Source organism: Thalassophryne amazonica, chromosome 14 (assembly GCF_902500255.1).
Source record: "Thalassophryne amazonica chromosome 14, fThaAma1.1, whole genome shotgun sequence".
Lineage (NCBI taxonomy): Eukaryota > Metazoa > Chordata > Actinopteri > Batrachoidiformes > Batrachoididae > Thalassophryne > Thalassophryne amazonica.
In genome coordinates this window covers 3,198,243-3,218,191 of record NC_047116.1, presented here as the reverse complement: position 1 = coordinate 3,218,191, position 19,949 = coordinate 3,198,243, and the positions used below count along the sequence as shown (strand labels likewise).

General features: G+C 41.4%; 1 protein-coding gene across 1 annotated transcript in view; it reads right to left on the bottom strand.

Annotated features, from left to right (window-relative positions):
- LOC117525397 (gastrula zinc finger protein XlCGF57.1-like) overlaps positions 1-19,205 on the bottom strand; it is a 61,010-nt gene extending 41,805 nt beyond the window's left edge. Inside the window, exon 1 of the mRNA XM_034187256.1 lies at positions 18,922-19,205. Coding sequence (XP_034043147.1) covers positions 18,922-19,114 — 193 coding nt within the window. The 5' untranslated portion in view covers positions 19,115-19,205. The remainder of the gene's footprint in view (positions 1-18,921) is intronic.
- Between the last annotated feature and the right edge of the window lie 744 nt (positions 19,206-19,949).

Sequence of the window (19,949 nt, the reverse complement as noted above, 5' to 3'; positions counted from 1 at the left end):
TCAGATCGCTCCAGTTTTTCAGAACTTTGTGACTGCATGCGTAGTTGGGCTCTGTGCCATGGAGTGGTGCAGAGAGGAGGAGGAGGACAGAGCCAGATGTGTGGCTTCATGCGGCTCTCGTCTCATGCATTTTCCCAAACATCAGGCACATGCAGCAGGTGGAACACCTGCAGGAGCGCACTGAAGAGCACTGAAATGAGACTTTTAGCCGACTTGGTGTCAGTAATCAAACTGAATGGGATGCAGCAGGATTTAATTGTGCGCACGCTTCTTCCTCCGCCAGACTGGAGGAGGTGCAGAGATGTCTGGCTGCACGTGAGTCTCCTCTCGCTCCTCTGGTTCCTTTGGTTGCTCAGACTCGTTCTCCTGCTCATCGGTTACAACAGCAGGTGGAACACCTGCAGCAGCATCCTGAGGAGCTTCAGCAGGAACACTTGGAGCCGAGTTTAATTGTGCGCACGTGACAGAAAACTGATCCGTCGTGGCGCGCAGTGAAATGTGACGCTGTTACAAGTCGTGTCAAAACTTGACAGTTTCCGTGTCACTTCCTAATAATGCGTGACAGTTTGGGCTACAAGAACCATCACAGGAACCACTACGAACGTTGTCACGTTCTAATAAGGATCAATACTCATCAAGACGGATCAATACGCTCAGTTGCGACCTACACGACGTGAGACGAAATGAGGGTGGTGTGTGACATTCGTGGATGATTTTTTGACAGACAAAAACATGCTCCACGAATATCAAGAATATCACGCACCAAAACGCACTATTAAGAAACATATTCAGAGGCGTTAAGTCATATTAAGAATGTCAGGAATGTGTCAGGAATGACAGAAAAATGACATTCGTGACTTGTCGTTATGTGTAAACACAGCATTAACACCCTCCCCAAGTCGTGCTGCATGATCTGCCTTTTACTTGGTGGACTTGATGAATCCCAGGAACTCCAGCTCTGACACTGCTTGAATAAATCGAGCATGCTTTACTTTGTCCTCCTTGCCATAATCGCTGGACTCAGGATCCTGGCGCTCTGCCACACTGACAAGCGCAACCCTCAACCTATCAAATCGCTTGAACACAACACGCCATATCCGTTTGTTTTAAAATTAATTACTTTAGTTAATTAATTTGGTTTATTTGTTAAATACGTGATATTATTGAATAACTAATATTTTGCTATATTTTCCAGTATTTCTTTGCTCGTAAAAACGTATAATGGCGCCTTTCGAAACTAAGTAAATTCTCATTTAATAAGTATAATTTATATCATTTTATGCTCAGAACACATTCGTGGGCACAGTGTGTATCATTCTGTATTAGAAGGGCTCCAGCCAGATGCCAGGAATGAACCCAAAGTGACACAGAGTGTCGTGATCCAGAACCGGGCAAAGTGATCCATTTCTGGCAAATGTTTGCACCACACATAATGTGGCTTCACACTTTAAGTAGAAGCGCTACACCATCCAGACTTCTTCAGCTAGACAACATCCAAATACACAATACAACAATACACAATTAAAGGACATTCAGCTGCATTATGGCTCCGTATAGCGGGACTTTATAAAAGGTGATCCGGAACTGGGCAACTGTCTGTACCCGATGACATTCAGCTGATTGTGTTCCATGCCGCTGGTGGCTCGGCACAAGCTGGCACACTCCTGACCGATCAGCCAGCTCACGCTGGAATGCCCCTGATGCCAGGACACCCAGCGTGGTCGACCAGTATGGGCACAGGGTTCACATCGTATTGCGCTCTGGACCAGCCACAGTTCTGATTGCAGCTCCAGTAACAGCGGCCTCAGTAATCAAAATCAGTTTATGAGCCAGTTATCCTCATTTGGAAGTAAATCACACTAGACAGCCTTCTTGATACAACTACATGGTACCTGAAGAGTGAACAGGGGTGGGGTTTTGAACCAGGAACCTTCCACATGGAAAATGAGTACACTTAACCACTTTATTATTACATTATTTATTCATAAAGCATTCATTATTTATTCATAAAGCATTAAAAACTTCATTTAACATAATAAACAGACTGTATTCATTCCCTTTTTTCACAATTTAAGTGTAAAATTGTAACTGTAGGGTTACGATCACCACATAAATGGTAAATGGACTGTATTGCTATAGTACTTTACCATCTGCATCAGAGGCTCAAAGCTCTTTACAATAATGCCTCACATTCACCCCGATGTCAGGGTGCTGCCATACAAGGTGCTCACTACACACCGGGAGCAACTAGAGGATTAAAGACCTTGCCCAAGGGCTCTTAGTGATTTTCTGGTCAGGCTGGGATTTGAACCGAGGATCCTCTGGTTTCAAGCCCAATGCTAAGCCACTAGACCATCACCTCCCATCCAGCTCCTTCACTGAGTACATGACTTTTAAAGATCAACTGCATAGTTTAGAATAAGCTTTTATTGTGATGAGTCCAAAGAACAGGTGTGCAATAATCAGGCTGTTGAACCAGTGTCATGATCAGACGGCAGATTTTAACAAACCCATGAACAAAAGTCAAGGTAAATAACTGATGTGTGCATTAAATCAAGTCATAAAAAACAGGAGCATTTATATTTCTGTGCAGCGCCTTCATCGGACGCGTGTAACATACCTGGTTTCTTGTTGCAGCAGCAACATGTTGACTCGATGGTCCAAGAAAAGGATGAGCTACGTTGGATGCTGTGTCACCATCACCTGGCTGCAGAATGCCACTTTCCATGCTGGAGAACCGATGGGAGGGTTCCTGTGGATCGACAGAGTGGTTGCGTGTTGAACTGCCACCTCCAGAGTTGTGAGCTGGGAACTGCTAAATACAGTATGTGCAAACAATATAAAAAACATTACGCAAGAAAATGTCATGAACACCAGAAATTGGACACTTTGTGAAGAAACACCTGAATCATGTTCACTGAAATGACAAAGTTACATTTTACACAACAGAACAGAAAACATACTATGATTTGAATCAATCACAACATTCCACATGACAAACAGCCATCACTGTCTAAAGTCATCAGGAAGTGTTGCCTAGTAACAGGCCATGTGTAAATACAGACAGACCACAATGATATGTTCAAAGTTTCTTACACATTATATACTCTTTTGAAATAATTTAACAACAAAGACGTATATATTCAAATTATAAATACATGAATTATATAAACTGTTGAGTTGAAGAAGTGATATTTAGCACCGGCAGTCCATCAGGCATCTGATTTTAGAGAGACTGTTTTTAACTGTCAAAAGATGTTCGATTAGGTGTTCAGAACAAATGTTCAAGTCTTTTTTTTTTCTTTTTTTTTTTAAGTATTGTGCCACTGCCGTTTAACAGCCATACAGTAGTGTTCAGAATAATAGTAGTGCTATGTGACTAAAAAGATTAATCCAGGTTTTGAGTATATTTCTTATTGTTACATGGGAAACAAGGTACCAGTAGATTCAGTAGATTCTCACAAATCCAACAAGACCAAGCATTCATGATATGCACACTCTTAAGGCTATGAAATTGGTCTATTAGTAAAAAAAAAAATAAAGTAGAAAAGGGGGTGTTCACAATAATACAACCCCTGGCAAAAATGATGGAATCACCGGCCTCGGAGGATGTTCATTCAGTTGTTTAATTTTGTAGAAAAAAAGCAGATCACAGACATGACACAAAACTAAAGTCATTTCAAATGGCAACTTTCTGGCTTTAAGAAACACTATAAGAAATCAAGAAAAAAAGATTGTGGCAGTCAGTAACGGTTACTTTTTTAGACCAAGCAGAGGGAAAAAATATGGAATCACTCAATTCTGAGGAAAAAATTATGGAATCATGAAAAACAAAAGAACGCTCCAACACATCACTAGTATTTTGTTGCACCACCTCTGGCTTTTCTAACAGCTTGCAGTCTCTGAGGCATGGACTTAATGAGTGACAAACAGTACTCTTCATCAATCTGGCTCCAACTTTCTCTGATTGCTGTTGCCAGATCAGCTTTGCAGGTTGGAGCCTTGTCATGGACCATTTTCTTCAACTTCCACCAAAGATTTTCAATTGGATTAAGATCCGGACTATTTGCAGGCCATGACATTGACCCTATGTGTCTTTTTGCAAGGAATGTTTTCACAGTTTTTGCTCGATGGCAAGATGCATTATCATCTTGAAAAATGATTTCATCATCCCCAAACATCCTTTCAATTGATGGGATAAGAAAAGTGTCCAAAATATCAACGTAAACTTGTGCATTTATTGATGATGTAATGACAGCTATCTCCCCAGTGCCTTTACCTGACATGCAGCCCCATATCATCAATGACTGGAAATTTACATGTTCTCTTCAGGCAGTCATCTTTATAAATCTCATTGGAACGGCACCAAACAAAAGTTCCAGCATCATCACCTTGCCCAATGCAGATTCGAGATTCATCACTGAATATGACTTTCATCCAGTCATCCACAGTCCACGATTGCTTTTCCTTAGCCCATTGTAACCTTGTTTTTTCTGTTTAGGTGTTAATGATGGCTTTCGTTTAGCTTTTCTGTATGTAAACCCCATTTCCTTTAGGCGGTTTCTTACAGTTCGGTCAAAGACATTGACTCCAGTTTCCTCCCATTCGTTTCTCATTTGTTTTGTTGTGCATTTTTGATTTTTGATACATATTGCTTTAAGTTTTCTGTCTTGACGCTTTGATGTCTTCCTTGGTCTACCAGTATGTTTGCCTTTAACAACCTTCCCATGTTGTTTGTATTTGGTCCAGAGTTTAGACACAGCTGACTGTGAACAACCAACATCTTTTGCAACATTGCGTGATGATTTACCCTCTTTTAAGCGTTTGATAATCCTGTCCTTTGTTTCAATTGACATCTCTCGTGTTGGAGCCATGATTCATGTCAGTCCACTTGGTGCAACAGCTCTCCAAGGTGTGATCACTCCTTTTTAGATGCAGACTAACAAGCAGATCTGACTTGATGCAAGTATTAGTTTTGGGGATGAAAATTTACATCGTGATTCCATAATTTATTCCTCAGAATTGAGTGATTCCATAATTATTGCCAAGGGTTGTAGTAGCATCTGCTGTTGACGCTACAAACTCAAAACTATTATGTTCAAACTGCTTTTTTAATCAGTCCTGTGAATCACTTAACTAGTATTTACGAGGTCTGTCAATAAAGTAACGGTCCTTTTTATTTTTTTTTCAAAAACTATATGGATTTCATTCATATGTTTTTACGTCAGACATGCTTGAACCCTCATGCGCATGCGTGAGTTTTTCCACGCCTGTCGGTGACGTCATTCGCCTGTGAGCACGCCTTGGGAAGGAGTGGTCCCGCCCCCTCGTCGGATTTTCATTGTCTGTAAATGGCGGAATGAAAAGGACTTTTTTTCCATCAGAATTTTTTCAGAAGCTGTTAGAGACTGGCACCTGGAAACCATTCGAAAAATTTATCTGGCTTTCGGTGAAAATTTTACAGGCTTCACAGAGAATAAGGTCTGTTACTACAGCTTTAAGGACCCCTTTAAGGACGCTCGGCGCGCTGCGCTCCGAGCTGCGACGACGCGGCACAAGCCACCGGATCATTTCTAAATGGATGGCTCTGTGGATACGAGACCGTTGTGTGCTCTTTCTCTGGTTATCACAAGAGCTGGACAGCAGCCATTTTCCGGCAGATTTCACTTTTAACAAGAGATTTTGTCATGGAAAGCCACGCGGAGGCTTCGCGCGTCACGACCGATTCGCTTTGGAAGCGAGACAAAGGAACACCTCCGTTTCGGCGTGTCAGAGGACAAGTTTGGACACGTCCAGCTGTCCACAATTTCACTGATACTTACTGGACTGGTAAGCACTGAAAGCCGAGATAGACATGTCCAAACTTGTCCTCTGACACGCCGAAACGGAGGTGTTCCTTTGTCTCGCTTCCAAAGCGAATCGGGCGTGATGCGCGAAGCCTCCGCTCGGCTTTCCGTGACAAAATCTCTTGTTAATGAAGCAGCAGGACCTTCGTGGCCGGGACGATGGTGGGGGATCGAACCCACGTGGCTCGCACAAAAGACCGTTCCTCTACCAGGTCAGCCAAAGGGGAACTCCCCGTTAGCCAAGCTAGCAGGAACATCTTTTCAACTGGGACCCGGGACTTTCGTCCCGCTACATTAAAAGTGAAATCTGCCAGAAAATGGCTGATGTCCAGCTCTTGTGATAACCAGAGAAAGAGCACACGACGGTCTCGTATCCACAGAGCCATCCGAGCGTCCTTAAAGGGGTCCTTAAAGCTGTACAGACCTTATTCTCTGTGAAGCCCGTAAAATTTTCACCGAAAGCCAGATAAATTTTTCGAATGGTTTCCAGGTGCCAGTCTCTAACAGCTTCTGAAAAAATTCTGATGGAAAAAAAGTCCTTTTCATTCCGCCATTTCCAGACAATGAAACTCAGACGAGGGGGTGGGACCACTGCTTCCACAAGGCGTGCTCACAGGCGAATGACGTCACCGACAGGCATGGAAAAACTCACGCATGCGCACGAGGGTTCATGCATGTCTGACGTAAAACATATCAATGAAATCCATATAGTTTTTGAAAAAAATAAAAAGGACCGTTACTTTATTGACAGACCTCGTAGTTGTATAACCACAGTTTTTCATGATTTCTTCACATCTGCGAGGCATTAATTTTGTTGGTTTGGAACCAAGATTTTGCTGGTTTACTAGTGTGCTTGGGGTCATTGTCTTGTTGAAACACCCATTTCAAAGGCATGTCCTCTTCAGCATCAGGCAACATGACCTCTTCAAGTATTTTGACATATCCAAACTGATCCATGATACCTGGTATGCGATATATAGGCCCAACACCATAGTAGGAGAAACATGCCCATATCATGATGCTTGGACCACCATGCTTCACTGTCTTCACTGTGAACTGTGGCTTGAATTCAGAGTTTGGGGGTCGTCTCACAAACTGTCTGCGGCCCTTGGACCCAAAAAGAACAATTTTACTCTCATCAGTCCACAAAATATTCCTCCATTTCTCTTTAGGCCAGTTGATGTGTTCTTTGGCAAATTGTAACCTCTTCTGCACATGTCTTTTATTTAACAGAGGGACTTTGCGGGGGATTCTTGCAAATAAATTAGCTTCACACAGGCGTCTTCTAACTGTCACAGCACTTACAGGTAACTCCAGACTGCCTTTGATCATCCTGGAGCTGATCAATGGGTGAGCCTTTGCCATTCTGGTTATTCTTCTATCCATTTTGATGGTTGTTTTTTTTTTTTTTTTTGTCCATTTTAAAGCATTTGAGATCATTGTAGATGAACAGCCTATAATTTTTTGCACCTGCGTATAAGTTTTCCCCTCTCCAATCAACTTTTTAATCAAACTACGCTGTTCTTCTGAACAATGTCTTGAACGTCCCATTTTCCTCAGGCTTTCAAAGAGAAAAGCATGTTCAACAGGTGCTGGCTTCATCCTTAAATAGGGGACACCTGATTCACACCTGTTTGTTCCACAAAATTGACGAACTCACTGACTGAATGCCACACTACTATTATTGTGAACACCCCCTTTTCTACTTTTTTTTTTTTTTTTTTTACTAATAGCCCAATTTCATAGTCTTAAGAGTGTGCATATCATGAATGCTTGGTCTTGTTGGATTTGTGAGAATCTACTGAATCTACTGGTACCTTGTTTCCCATGTAACAATAAGAAATATACTCAAAACCTGGATTAATCTTTTTAGTCACATAGCACTACTATTATTCTGAACACTACTGTACACTTAGGCTTCAAACATACAGATGTCAGGCTGCTAAGGGGTTACAGCCCCTTTTTTTTGAATTGTCAAAAGACTTTGTGTCACATGCACAGAATGCGCACGGACACCAGCCATGTAGTCAGAAAGCTTCAAACGTATGAACAGCAAGCTGCTGTGAAGGGTAAACATCACACGCACACAGAATGTGTTTTCAGTGCAGTCAACAGTGATGAACAGAAGAACTGCTGCTATACTAATTTGTAAGAGAAACAAATCCTACTGGTTACAAAAAGGCACCTATATAAGATAATAAAGTGCAAAGGTCCTGTACCAAACTCATCCAAACATAAATACTGTTTACAGACTTGTTAAAAGCTGCACAAACATTGAAATTATTTATGTGGATTTTAGTGAGATATCCATTTTCTATACCCCCATACTCCAGTCAAGGGTCACGGGTCGTGAGTCAAGGTTCACCTCGGACAGGACGCCTGTCTGTCTCTACGGACAAAACATTCACACTTACGGCCAATTCCGAGTTACCAATTCACTGAACGTGCCTGTTTTAAATGTGAGAGGAAGCCAGAGAGAACCCACGTGAACACAGGGACAACATGCAAACTCCATACAGAAAGGACCAGGTGGGAAGCGAACCCATGACCTTCTTGCTGTGAGGCAACCGTGCTAACCATTAGGACACCGTGCTGCCTCCATTTTGGTGGTAAATTTTCCTTTGTTGTGGTTTGAGGAACCCACCACCTGGCACCTGCCCCGTGGATGTTGCGTCAGAGACTCACCACACTGCCAAGGAACATTTTGAAGAGAAGTACCGCTCATTTCAGCAGCGAGACAGACGAGTTTACAACAAGCCAACATCAGCGTCTGATGTCTCAACACACTTATGGTTTTTCAAATATTCCTGTCTGCTGAAGCCTTTCCCACAAACGCTGCACTTGAAACTTTTTTCCCCTGTGTGGACGGTCATGTGTCTTGTGAGATTAGATTTCTGTGTAAAACGTCGGTGACAAACACTGCAGCTGTAAGGTTTCACTCCCGTGTGGATTCTCATGTGGATATTTAAGGATGAACTCCATGGGAATGTTTTACCACAAACGGAGCAACTCAGGAGCTGTTCCTCAGAGTGACTCTGTATGTGCACCGCCAGCTGAGACCTCCGCGGAAAACGCTCCTTACAAACGGAACATCTGAAAGGTTTTTCTCCTGTGTGACCCCTCATGTGTTCAGTTAAACTTGAACTGTAGTTGAATCTTTTACCACAAACTGAGCAAATGAAATGTTTCTCCTGTGCATGAACCCCGGTGTGTCTCTTCAGGTCGTGTCTGTAACCAAACGTTTTATTACACCAAGAGCAGCGAAATGGTTTCTCAGCAGCACTGCTTTTCTTTTCACTTACATGAACCGTGTTTTTCAAACAGTTTAAAGCTAGCTGAGGTTGCTTCCATTCACCATCACTCTTATCAGTTTCAGGTTCAGAACGCCCTGAAGCCTTGTCATCGGTATCTGGATCTGAGCTGGATTTTCTGAGTAGAAGCTCCGCCTCTCTATTCTCAGTTTGTCTCTGATGAAGCTGTGAGGACTGAAGATTTTCATCATCATCATTTTCGCTCTTCAGGTGGCTCTCGGCAGTATCACCCTCCTCCTGTTCCTCTTTGATTTGTGGTGGATCTGGAGCTTCCTGGTCCAGACTGAAGCTCCAGTCCTGCTGTTGAATGTCTTCTTTACTCACTAACAGCTGTTGCACATCTGCAGGGAACAACACACATCAGCATGAGCACAATAATAATCATAGCAAATATAGTTAAGAATGACAGGTTATGTCAGATTACTTTGTACATTCTGCAAATGCATCTTAAAAAAATACAACATGAAAACAATTCAAGATTTTTTTTTAGCACTATTTCAGATAGTGACAATTTTATATAGTTTAGACTCATTACATATAAACTAAAATGTTTCAAGCATTTTTTTTTTATTAATTTTGATATTATGGCACACATCTCCAAAGAAATAACTAATAAAATACTTTCTTAAAAATTACAGTATTTCATAAGATTAATTAAAAAAAAAAGTGTTATAATACAGAAATATCAAACTTCTGAAAAGCCTGTTCATTTGTGCACTCAGTTCTTGGTTGTGGCTCCTTTTGAATGAATTCCTGCTCATGTGACACGTCGATTACACAAATATATTACTTCATCAAACACAGTCGACCAACACCAGCAGAGGTTTCAGTACTTAAAGTGAATAAAAGCTGATCTCTGTAACTGCATCCACAGGAGGGGAAGTTAAGCTTCCACAAAGACAGTTTTTAATGAGAGAGAGGCTAACAAGGTGATGGATGGACATTGGTCCTACACCCCAGAGTGCTGGACATATTTACAGTGTCTCACGACGCCCTGCCTGTGGTGCCAATGACTCCATGCTCCTGTCACACTTAGCACAAACGAAGCTGAATCAGGCCAAATGGAAAAAGCCAAACTTCGAGGCGCAGTCAGGAGGGACAGATATTTGGATTTTGGACAGCTGTGTACGAATGCCGTTCCACTACTTAGAATGTGGGCGGATCCCGCCTCGACTGATTCTTGCACATTCTGTGCATATGCTTACAAATGCAGTTCAAATGTATTTGGAATACAGTAGGAATACCCAGAATCCAGTCAGAATGCAGTAAGAACATCAGGAATGCACTGGAATACCGTGCGAGTGCAGTATGATCGCCACCCAAAGTCTGCATCATGGGAAGTCAAGCAAGAGGAGGGGTGTAGCAGAGTGAGTGCTGTGGTCCACTATCTTTTGAAGACCTGCTGTGTCTTTCTGCTGGATGTCAAATGATATTCAACCTATGAACTGTGAACATGTGAACCAGGGTCCTCTGACAATCACATAACTGTAGTGCATGTAACCGCGTGTGTTCAGAGTATTACAGCCATCAAAACACTGCAGTGCACACCCACAACCATTATTACACTGCGGCCACCGGTAATAGCCACTAGTCCACGGTGTATCACAGTAAACCCATAATCAGGGGACCCTGGATGACATATATCAGTACAAATATTGGATAACATATGTAATCCAGAGGGGAGGATCAGATGCAGATCAAACACTTTCTATTTCTGTCCACAGATCAAGGATCCACCATGTACAGCTTTTGTTTATGTCCAGAGATCAAAGATCCACCAACTACGGATTTTATTTATGTCCAGAGATCAAGGATCCATCATGTACAGATTTTATTTATGTCCAGAGGTCAAGGATCCACCAACTACAGATTTTATTTATGTCCCGAGATCAAAGATCCACCAACTACAGATTTTATTTATGTCCCGAGATCAAAGATCCATCATGCACAGATTTTATTTATGTCCAGAGGTCAAGGATCCATCATGTACATATTTTATTTATGTCCAGAGAGCAAAATCCATCATGTACATATTTTATTTATGTCCAGAGAGCAAGGATCCACCATGTACATATTTTATTTATGTCCAGAGAGCAAGGATCCACCATGTACATATTTTATTTATGTCCAGAGAGCAAGGATCCACCATGTACAGATTTATGTCCAGAAGGCAAGGATCCACCATGTACATATTTTATTTATGTCCAGAGATCAAGGATCCACCATGTACTGATTTATGTCCAGAGAGCAAGGATCCACCATGTACATATTTTATTTATGTCCAGAGAGCAAGGATCCACCATGTACATATTTTATTTATGTCCAGAGAGCAAGGATCCACCATGTACTGATTTATGTCCAGAGAGCAAGGATCCACCATGTACATATTTTATTTATGTCCAGAGAGCAAGGATCCACCATGTACATATTTTATTTATGTCCAGAGAGCAAGGATCCACCATGTACAGATTTTATTTATGTCCAGAGAGCAAGGATCCACCATGTACAGATTTTATTTATGTCCAGAGAGCAAGGCTCCACCATGTACAGATTTTATTTATGTCCAGAGATCAAAGATCCACCAACTACAGATTTTATTTATGTCCAGAGAGCAAGGCTCCATCATGTACAGATTTTATTTATGTCCAGAGATCAAGGATCCACCATGTACAGATTTTAATTATGTCCAGAGAGCAAGGCTCCATCATGTACAGATTTTATTTATGTCCAGAGATCAAGGCTCCATCATGTACAGATTTTATTTATGTCCAGAGAGCAAGGCTCCATCATGTACAGATTTTATTTATGTCCAGAGATCAAGGCTCCACCATGTACAGATTTTATTTATGTCCAGAGAGCAAGGCTCCACCATGTACAGATTTTATTTATGTCCAGAGAGCAAGGCTCCACCATGTACATATTTTATTTATGTCCAGAGAGCAAGGCTCCATCATGTACAGATTTTATTTATGTCCAGAGATGAAGGCTCCACCATGTACAGATTTTATTTATGTCCAGAGAGCAAGGCTCCATCATGTACAGATTTTATTTATGTCCAGAGATCAAGGCTCCACCATGTACAGATTTTATTTATGTCCAGAGAGCAAGGCTCCACCATGTACATATTTTATTTATGTCCAGAGAGCAAGGCTCCACCATGTACATATTTTATTTATGTCCAGAGAGCAAGGCTCCATCATGTACAGATTTTATTTATGTCCAGAGATCAAGGCTCCATCATGTACAGATTTTATTTATGTCCAGAGATCAAGGCTCCACCATGTACATATTTTATTTATGTCCAGAGAGCAAGGCTCCATCATGTAGATTTTATTTATGTCCAGAGATCAAGGCTCCACCATGTACAGATTTTAATTATGTCCAGAGAGCAAGGATTCAAAATGTACAGATTTTATTTATGTCCAGAGATCAAGGCTCCACCATGTACAGATTTTAATTATGTCCAGAGAGCAAGGATTCAAAATGTACAGATTTTATTTATGTCCAGAGATCAAGGCTCCACCATGTACAGATTTTATTTATGTCCCGAGATCAAAGATCCACCATGTACATATTTTATTTATGTCCAGAGAGCAAGGATCCACCATGTACATATTTTATTTATGTCCAGAGAGCAAGGATCCACCATGTACATATTTTATTTATGTCCAGAGATCAAAGATCCACCAACTACAGATTTTATTTATGTCCGGAGATCAAAGATCCACCAACTACAGATTTTATTTATGTCCGGAGATCAAAGATCCACCAACTACAGATTTTATTTATGTCCGGAGAGCAAAGGATCCACCATGTACAGATTTTATTTATGTCCAGAGAGCAAGGATCCACCATGTACAGATTTTAACTATGTCCAGAGAGCAAGGATCCACCATGTACATATTTTATTTATGTCCAGAGAGCAAGGATCCACCATGTACAGATTTTATTTATGTCCAGAGATCAAGGATCCACCATGTACAGATTTTAATTATGTCCAGAGAGCAAGGATCCACCATGTACAGATTTTATTTATGTCCAGAGAGCAAGGCTCCACCATGTACAGATTTTATTTATGTCCAGAGATCAAGGCTCCACCATGTACAGATTTTATTTATGTCCAGAGAGCAAGGATCCACCATGTACAGATTTTATTTATGTCCAGAGAGCAAGGATCCACCATGTACAGATTTTATTTATGTCCAGAGAGCAAGGATCCACCATGTACAGATTTTATTTATGTCCAGAGATCAAGGCTCCACCATGTACAGATTTTATTTATGTCCAGAGATCAAGGATCCACCATGTACATATTTTATTTATGTCCAGAGAACAAGGATCCACCATGTACAGATTTTAATTATGTCCAGAGAGCAAGGATCCACCATGTACAGATTTTATTTATGTCCAGAGAGCAAGGATCCATCATGTACAGATTTTATTTATGTCCAGAGAGCAAGGATCCATCATGTACAGATTTTATTTATGTCCAGAGATCAAGGATCCACCATGTACAGATTTTATTTATGTCCAGAGAGCAAGGCTCCATCATGTACAGATTTTATTTATGTCCAGAGAGCAAGGATCCACCATGTACAGATTTTATTTATGTCCAGAGAGCAAGGATCCACCATGTACAGATTTTATTTATGTCCAGAGAGCAAGGATCCATCATGTACAGATTTTATTTATGTCCAGAGAGCAAGGATCCATCATGTACAGATTTTATTTATGTCCAGAGATCAAGGACACAGTGACCAATTTCATATTTATTTACTTTAAGACTCAATAAAATGTTGTTGACATAGAAAACCTGTAAAGCCTACTTTTAGCACACAGAAAATTCACAGGAGGTATTGATTAGGGAATTGATAAAGAATTGGATTGATAAGCAGAATCGATAGATAAAATCTTATCAATACCCATCCCTAGATATAATGCAAAATGTACACCAAATGGGCTTTTCACTATTAAATTCAAATGTCCATAAAATTCACAATCCAGATCAGATCCGGATCAAACTTTGTCAAGTGATAGTGAGTGACAGTCCGTAACTCACTTTCAAATATGACAGTGATTGAGGCATGTTTGATTAAAGTATACATTAATCGGGGTCTTCAATGTTAAATTTAAATAGCCACAAAATCTGTAATCTGGATCAGATCCAGATCAAACTTTGTCAGTCGATAAAAGATACCATCCTACATAACGCTCTCAAATATTAAAGAAATTTGATATTTTTTGACAAACTTATAAATTTTAGAAAATTTCTTTGACCTTGAAAATTTAATCAGTTTTTGCCCATCAGGATATGAATCCTCTGTTTAAAAAAAAGTTCAAAATGATATATGAAAAACTGCGCTACAGGCTGTTCACAAACAAACAAACAAACTGGGGTGAAAGAATAATATACTTATCTCTGCCCAGCTTCATTGGTGGAGATAAATATATTATTAAATAACTTATTTTTCAAAGTATTTGAATCTGGTTGTTAATTATTATTATGATGTGCAAAGAATCTCTTTAAAATAGCTTCAAAAGTGGGCCTTTAAGGGGTTGGGGGGCGTCCCAAGGGTCCACTCCTGCACCTGAGCCCTGCAGACTTTATGTGCAGCTGCAGAGAAAGAGGCTCAATGTAAAAAACCTGTTTTTATAACCAGACATAATACATCTGAGGTGATTTACGAGCCATTTTACAGAGAACCAGATGGTTGTACCTGAGTGGTGGAAAAACCTCATGTCTGGTCCCTGTGCCCAAGAAGAAGAACCCAAACACACTTAATGACTACAGACCTGTGGCACTAACATCATGTTATGAAGTCACTTGAGAGACTCGTCCTGAGGCTCCTCCACACAGTCTCTGAATCATCACTGGACCTCCTGCAGTTCACATACCAGCCCAACAGGGGAGTGCAGGACAGTATCATCTTCATGCTGCACAGAGCTTATTCTCACCTGGAGGAGGCAGGCAGCACTGTGAGAGTCATGTTCTTCGACTTCTCCAGTTTGTTCAACACCATCCGGCCTGACTTACTCAGTGATAAGCTACGGGACATGAAGGTGGAGGCTCCACTGATGGCCTGGATTACCAACTACCTCACGGGCCGCCCACAGTATGTGAGGCTTTGAGACATTACATCAGACACCATCAGGAGCAGCACGGGGGCACCACAGGGGACGGTCCTGTCTCTCTTTCTGTTCAACCTGTTCACACAGGTTCTGGTCACAGTCCTGCCACCTGTAGACGTTTTCGGACAACTCCATCATTGTGGACAGTGACCAGGAGGCTGAGTACAGGAGTGAGGTGGACAGGTTTGTGGAGTGGTGTGGACTCAACCACCTGCAGCTCAACGTATCTAAAACGAAGGAGCAGGAGGTGGACTTCAGAAGATGGAAGACCCGTCCAAACCCAGTTACCATTAATGGAGCTGATGAGGACATTGTGGACTACTACAACTACCTGGGTGTCCACACAGACAACAACAACCTGGACTGGACTGTAAACACAGATGCTGTGTATAAGAAAAGTCAGAGCTGACTGTAATCCCTCAGGAGGCTCAGATCTTTCAATGTCTGCACAAATATCTTGCAGATGTTTTATCACTCAGTGGTCTCCAGCGTCATCTTCTACTCTGTAGTGTGCTGGAGCAGCAGGCTGAAGGCAGTTGACACGAACAGACTCAACAAGCTCATCAGCAGAGCTGGCTCTGTCCTGGGGGAGGAACTGGAGTCTGTGGTGGAGGTGTCAGAGAGGAGGATGCTGAGGAAACTGCTCACCATCTGGAACACCACCACCCACCCCCTGTATGTCACACTGATGTCCTGTCAGAGCACCTTCAGCCACAGAGTGAGACCATCGTGGTGCACCACAAAACGCCACAGGAGGACTTTCATATCTATGGCAATCAGACTTTCTCCCCCTTCTGCAGGATGAATACATAATGAACAAAGTTATTTAGTTATGTGCAATATTGCTGAAAATCTTGAGAAAATGTCTTGAGTCTTTTCACATAAATTTGTTGTACCCATTAAAAAAGTTCACTGTTTACTGTTCGGTACTCTGGCAAAATAAATTTTTTTCACAACCTAAAGTTTGAAAAAAGTAAATTTCCTTTGGGATAATAAAGTTCATCTTATTCTTAAAACAGCAATGTTACTGCGACACACATTTGACTGAAACAAAGCAATCGAAGTTTGTTACAGCCAAGTGCAGAAGGAAAAGCTCACAGTGTCGGGTTTATCCATCCTTTATATTCTACTGTTAAACATTTTGCACAGTAGCCAAGTAACCACAAGGTGGCCACGCCCATCAAGAGACAAACACCAACTGCTTGTCATCCTCATTTGCAGCTAATACGATCGTCAGGTTAAGGAGTGTCAATCAAATGTAGCTACAGACTTGTTAAAACTGTTTATCCAGATCTTACATTTTGAGGGGCAGATTTGAAGATGGTAACAGTCCAGGGTCACATCTTTCTCCAACAGCATAATTTATTAAAGGGTTCATATTGTGCCAAACTACTAATGTAGAGATATAAGACTCTCTGCCAACGTACAAGAAGTGAAAAACATTGATTGCTGATTTTTGGTCTCAGTGTTCACACCAACGTCAGTTCCTGCACCGCGCTCACATACTTCTCTGCAATGCTCCACTTCCTCATAAAACATGACAACTTCTTCCTGCCTCCCTTCCGGGGAGGTGATGGTCTATTTGTCAAGGTGTTGGGCTTGAGACCAGAAGATCCTCAGTTCTAATCCCAGCCTGACTGGAAAATCACTAAGGAAAGTCCTTAATCACACAGTCCTTAATCCCCTAGTTGCTCCCGGTGTGTAGTGAGCACCCCCACACCGGGGTGAATGTGAGGGATTACTGTAAAGCATAGGGATGGGTATCGAGAACCGGTTCCTTTCGGGTATCGTTAAGAAATGGTTCAATCCACCGACATCAATGAGCTTTTTGCTTAATGATTCCGTTATCGGTCCTTCAGAGTGGCCGTTGTTTTTGGGGGTGTTTGTCAGGAAAATGATCATTTCTCTACACTGATTACAGACCCTGCAGCGGGTCTGTAATAAACTTTTCTGCAGCGTGGCTTTGCTTTGAACCAATCGAAGCAGTGGTTCGCAGATTGAAGAAGTGCTTCGATCTATTGCTTCATTTATTAATTTCTTTCCTTTCGCTTTATCTTAATTTCCCCCCGCTAAAACCCTAAAGAGCATACGTCTGTGAGTATTATTTACCTTTTTTATGTTAAACCGACCTGTTATGGTCTTCTGAAACAGTTGACAGTTGTATTTTAGAACTTAAAAACGGGAGTGATGCTAACGTGTTAGCATGTCTATGGCATTTTCAATGTTAAATGTTAGCATTAAGCAGTTGTAGCTGTCATCACGTTCGGGTGCATTTGTTTTCTGTATAATAAGCGTTGTTGTAAAAGAGTCAAATGTATTACAAATTGTAATATTTTTTAAATTTATTTTTGTTTATATATTAATAATCTAATGATTAGTTATTATATACAATTTTAGAGAAAGAGACAAAAAGAACCTGAACATAACACAACAGAATATATAAAAGCAACTAACAATGAACATACATAAATAAATAAATACATACTTATAGAAATAAGTGTTTCCTGGGCGATTCTATGGTAACGGAATTATAATCGGAGCACATTTTTAATGGGGAGCTAAAATATGGCCAGATTTTCCCGTATTCGTAATTCCGTTACCATAGAATCACCCTCCTGTGAACACCTACCTCCATTTCATCCCTGTCTTATTTAAGTTTAATGACAGTTTGTTTCGGTCAAGCCATATTTTCAATGTGTTAATTTCTTCAGTGATTTCCTCCAGAACTATCTGCCAAACTAGAAAACTGCTGCATCCTAGTAAGAGCAGAATACTACCGGAATGAATTTGAATAAGGAAAGTTGTATTTTTTTCCTTCACTAAATGGATGCTGCACTCACTGCAGTTTATCGTCTGGAATAGTCCCAGATTGCATTTCAGAGCTTCTAGAATTCAAACATTTTCGTGCAGGTGGTGTTGGGGGTAATGTTGGGTTTCAGCTTTTTTTGTTTTTCACCACTTTCATCCCTGAATATGTGAAATCGTGAGTCACTTTTGTGTGGATTAAAGTTACTAACTGGGACTCCTGTCTTGTTGGAGAAAGAAACGAGATTCGTCCTCCGTTCTGTTCACACAGCTCCAAACGCTGCGCGGCTCTCTGATGAGTCAAGTTAGAACGATAGAGTCCAGTCGGAATTAATAACTTCAAATCGAAACGCTGTTTTGTTTATTTTTATTTATGTCTGAGATCAAGGATACAGTGACCAATTTCATATTTATTTACTTTAAGACTCAATTAAATACATAGAAAACCTGTACAGCCTACTTTTAGTACAAAATTCACAAAAGGTATCGATAAGGGAATCGATAAGGAATCGGATCGATAAGCAGAATCGATAATGGCATCTGATAGATAAAATCTTATCAATACCCATCCCTAGTAAAGCACTTTGAGCATCTGATGCAGATGGAAAAGCGCGATATGAATTCAGTCCATTTATTCATCATCAACTTCATCATGATGACACAACGAAATGTCTCCGTCAGCAAACATCTCCACTGGAGAGAAACCACGTTACTGCTCCAACAGAGCGTCCAATGACTCCGAATTAACTTTCTACTGAAATAAACACTAAAGTTACAGCTGAACAGGTAGGTTGATTGGTTAGTTAGTTAGTTAGTGCGACTGAACGAACCTGCTGCCTGTAAGTGAACGTCCGGGTTAAAGACGGCGTCCAGCAGGTGTCGCTGTCGGTGGTTCTCCTCTTTAGAACGACAAAGTTCCTCCTCGTACTCTGCTATGGTTCTTTCAAACAGCCCAAATATCTCTTCAGCAGCCGCAGTTAGTCGCTGCTTCACCAACGCTCTCAGCATTTGGACTTTAGACATTTTCACACGACGACACCAACTTTTTCTACAACAAACTCCGTCACAAAACAACAAAAAAACCAAAGCGTCACAGACACGAACGCTGCTGCTCACAGCTAGCAGGCTAAGCTAAGGGCCGGAAACACAGGCACCTTCAAAGTAAGAGACGGAACAGAGGCGCCTTCAAAGTAAGAGAGGAAAGAAAGGCGCCGTCAAATTAAGAGGTAACAGAGGCGCCTTCAAAGTAAGAGCGGGCAGAGGCACCAAAGGTTAGGATTAAGGTTACACCTGGCAAGGTCTGGGCGGAGTCATCATCTCATGCGGCCCAACACTGCCACCTTTGGGCCATCATTTGTAACACCAGGCCACCAACTTTCAACCCTTGATAAACCTGAGTGGTCGGACTGGATTAGGAGTCCAACATAAAATTACTATTTGGGTGCATGTGTTCGTTAAAAACAAAACAAAAACTATGACTGCAAGCAGTCATATATGGGCCCTCGTTCTGCGCGACCGCCTACCCAGGCCAGCGCGTCCTTTTGTGACCAGATGTGGGCATGTGCATACAAATCACACAATGCATGAAGGACTTATGACATGTGATAGTTCATCCACTACGGGGCACTCAGTGTACAAATAGAAGGGCAAGGTGTGGTAAGGGGCTGATCCTCATTACACATGTGAAGTTTCAAGTCAGTCAGGTAAAGCATGAAGGAGTTATGACCAGTTGATTGTTTATCCACTAGGGGGCGCTCAGAACACAAACAGAGGGACCAGTTGTGTTCAGGGGCCAACTGTTATCACACATGTGAAGTTTCATGTCAATCAGGCAAAGCATGAAGGAGTTATCATGACT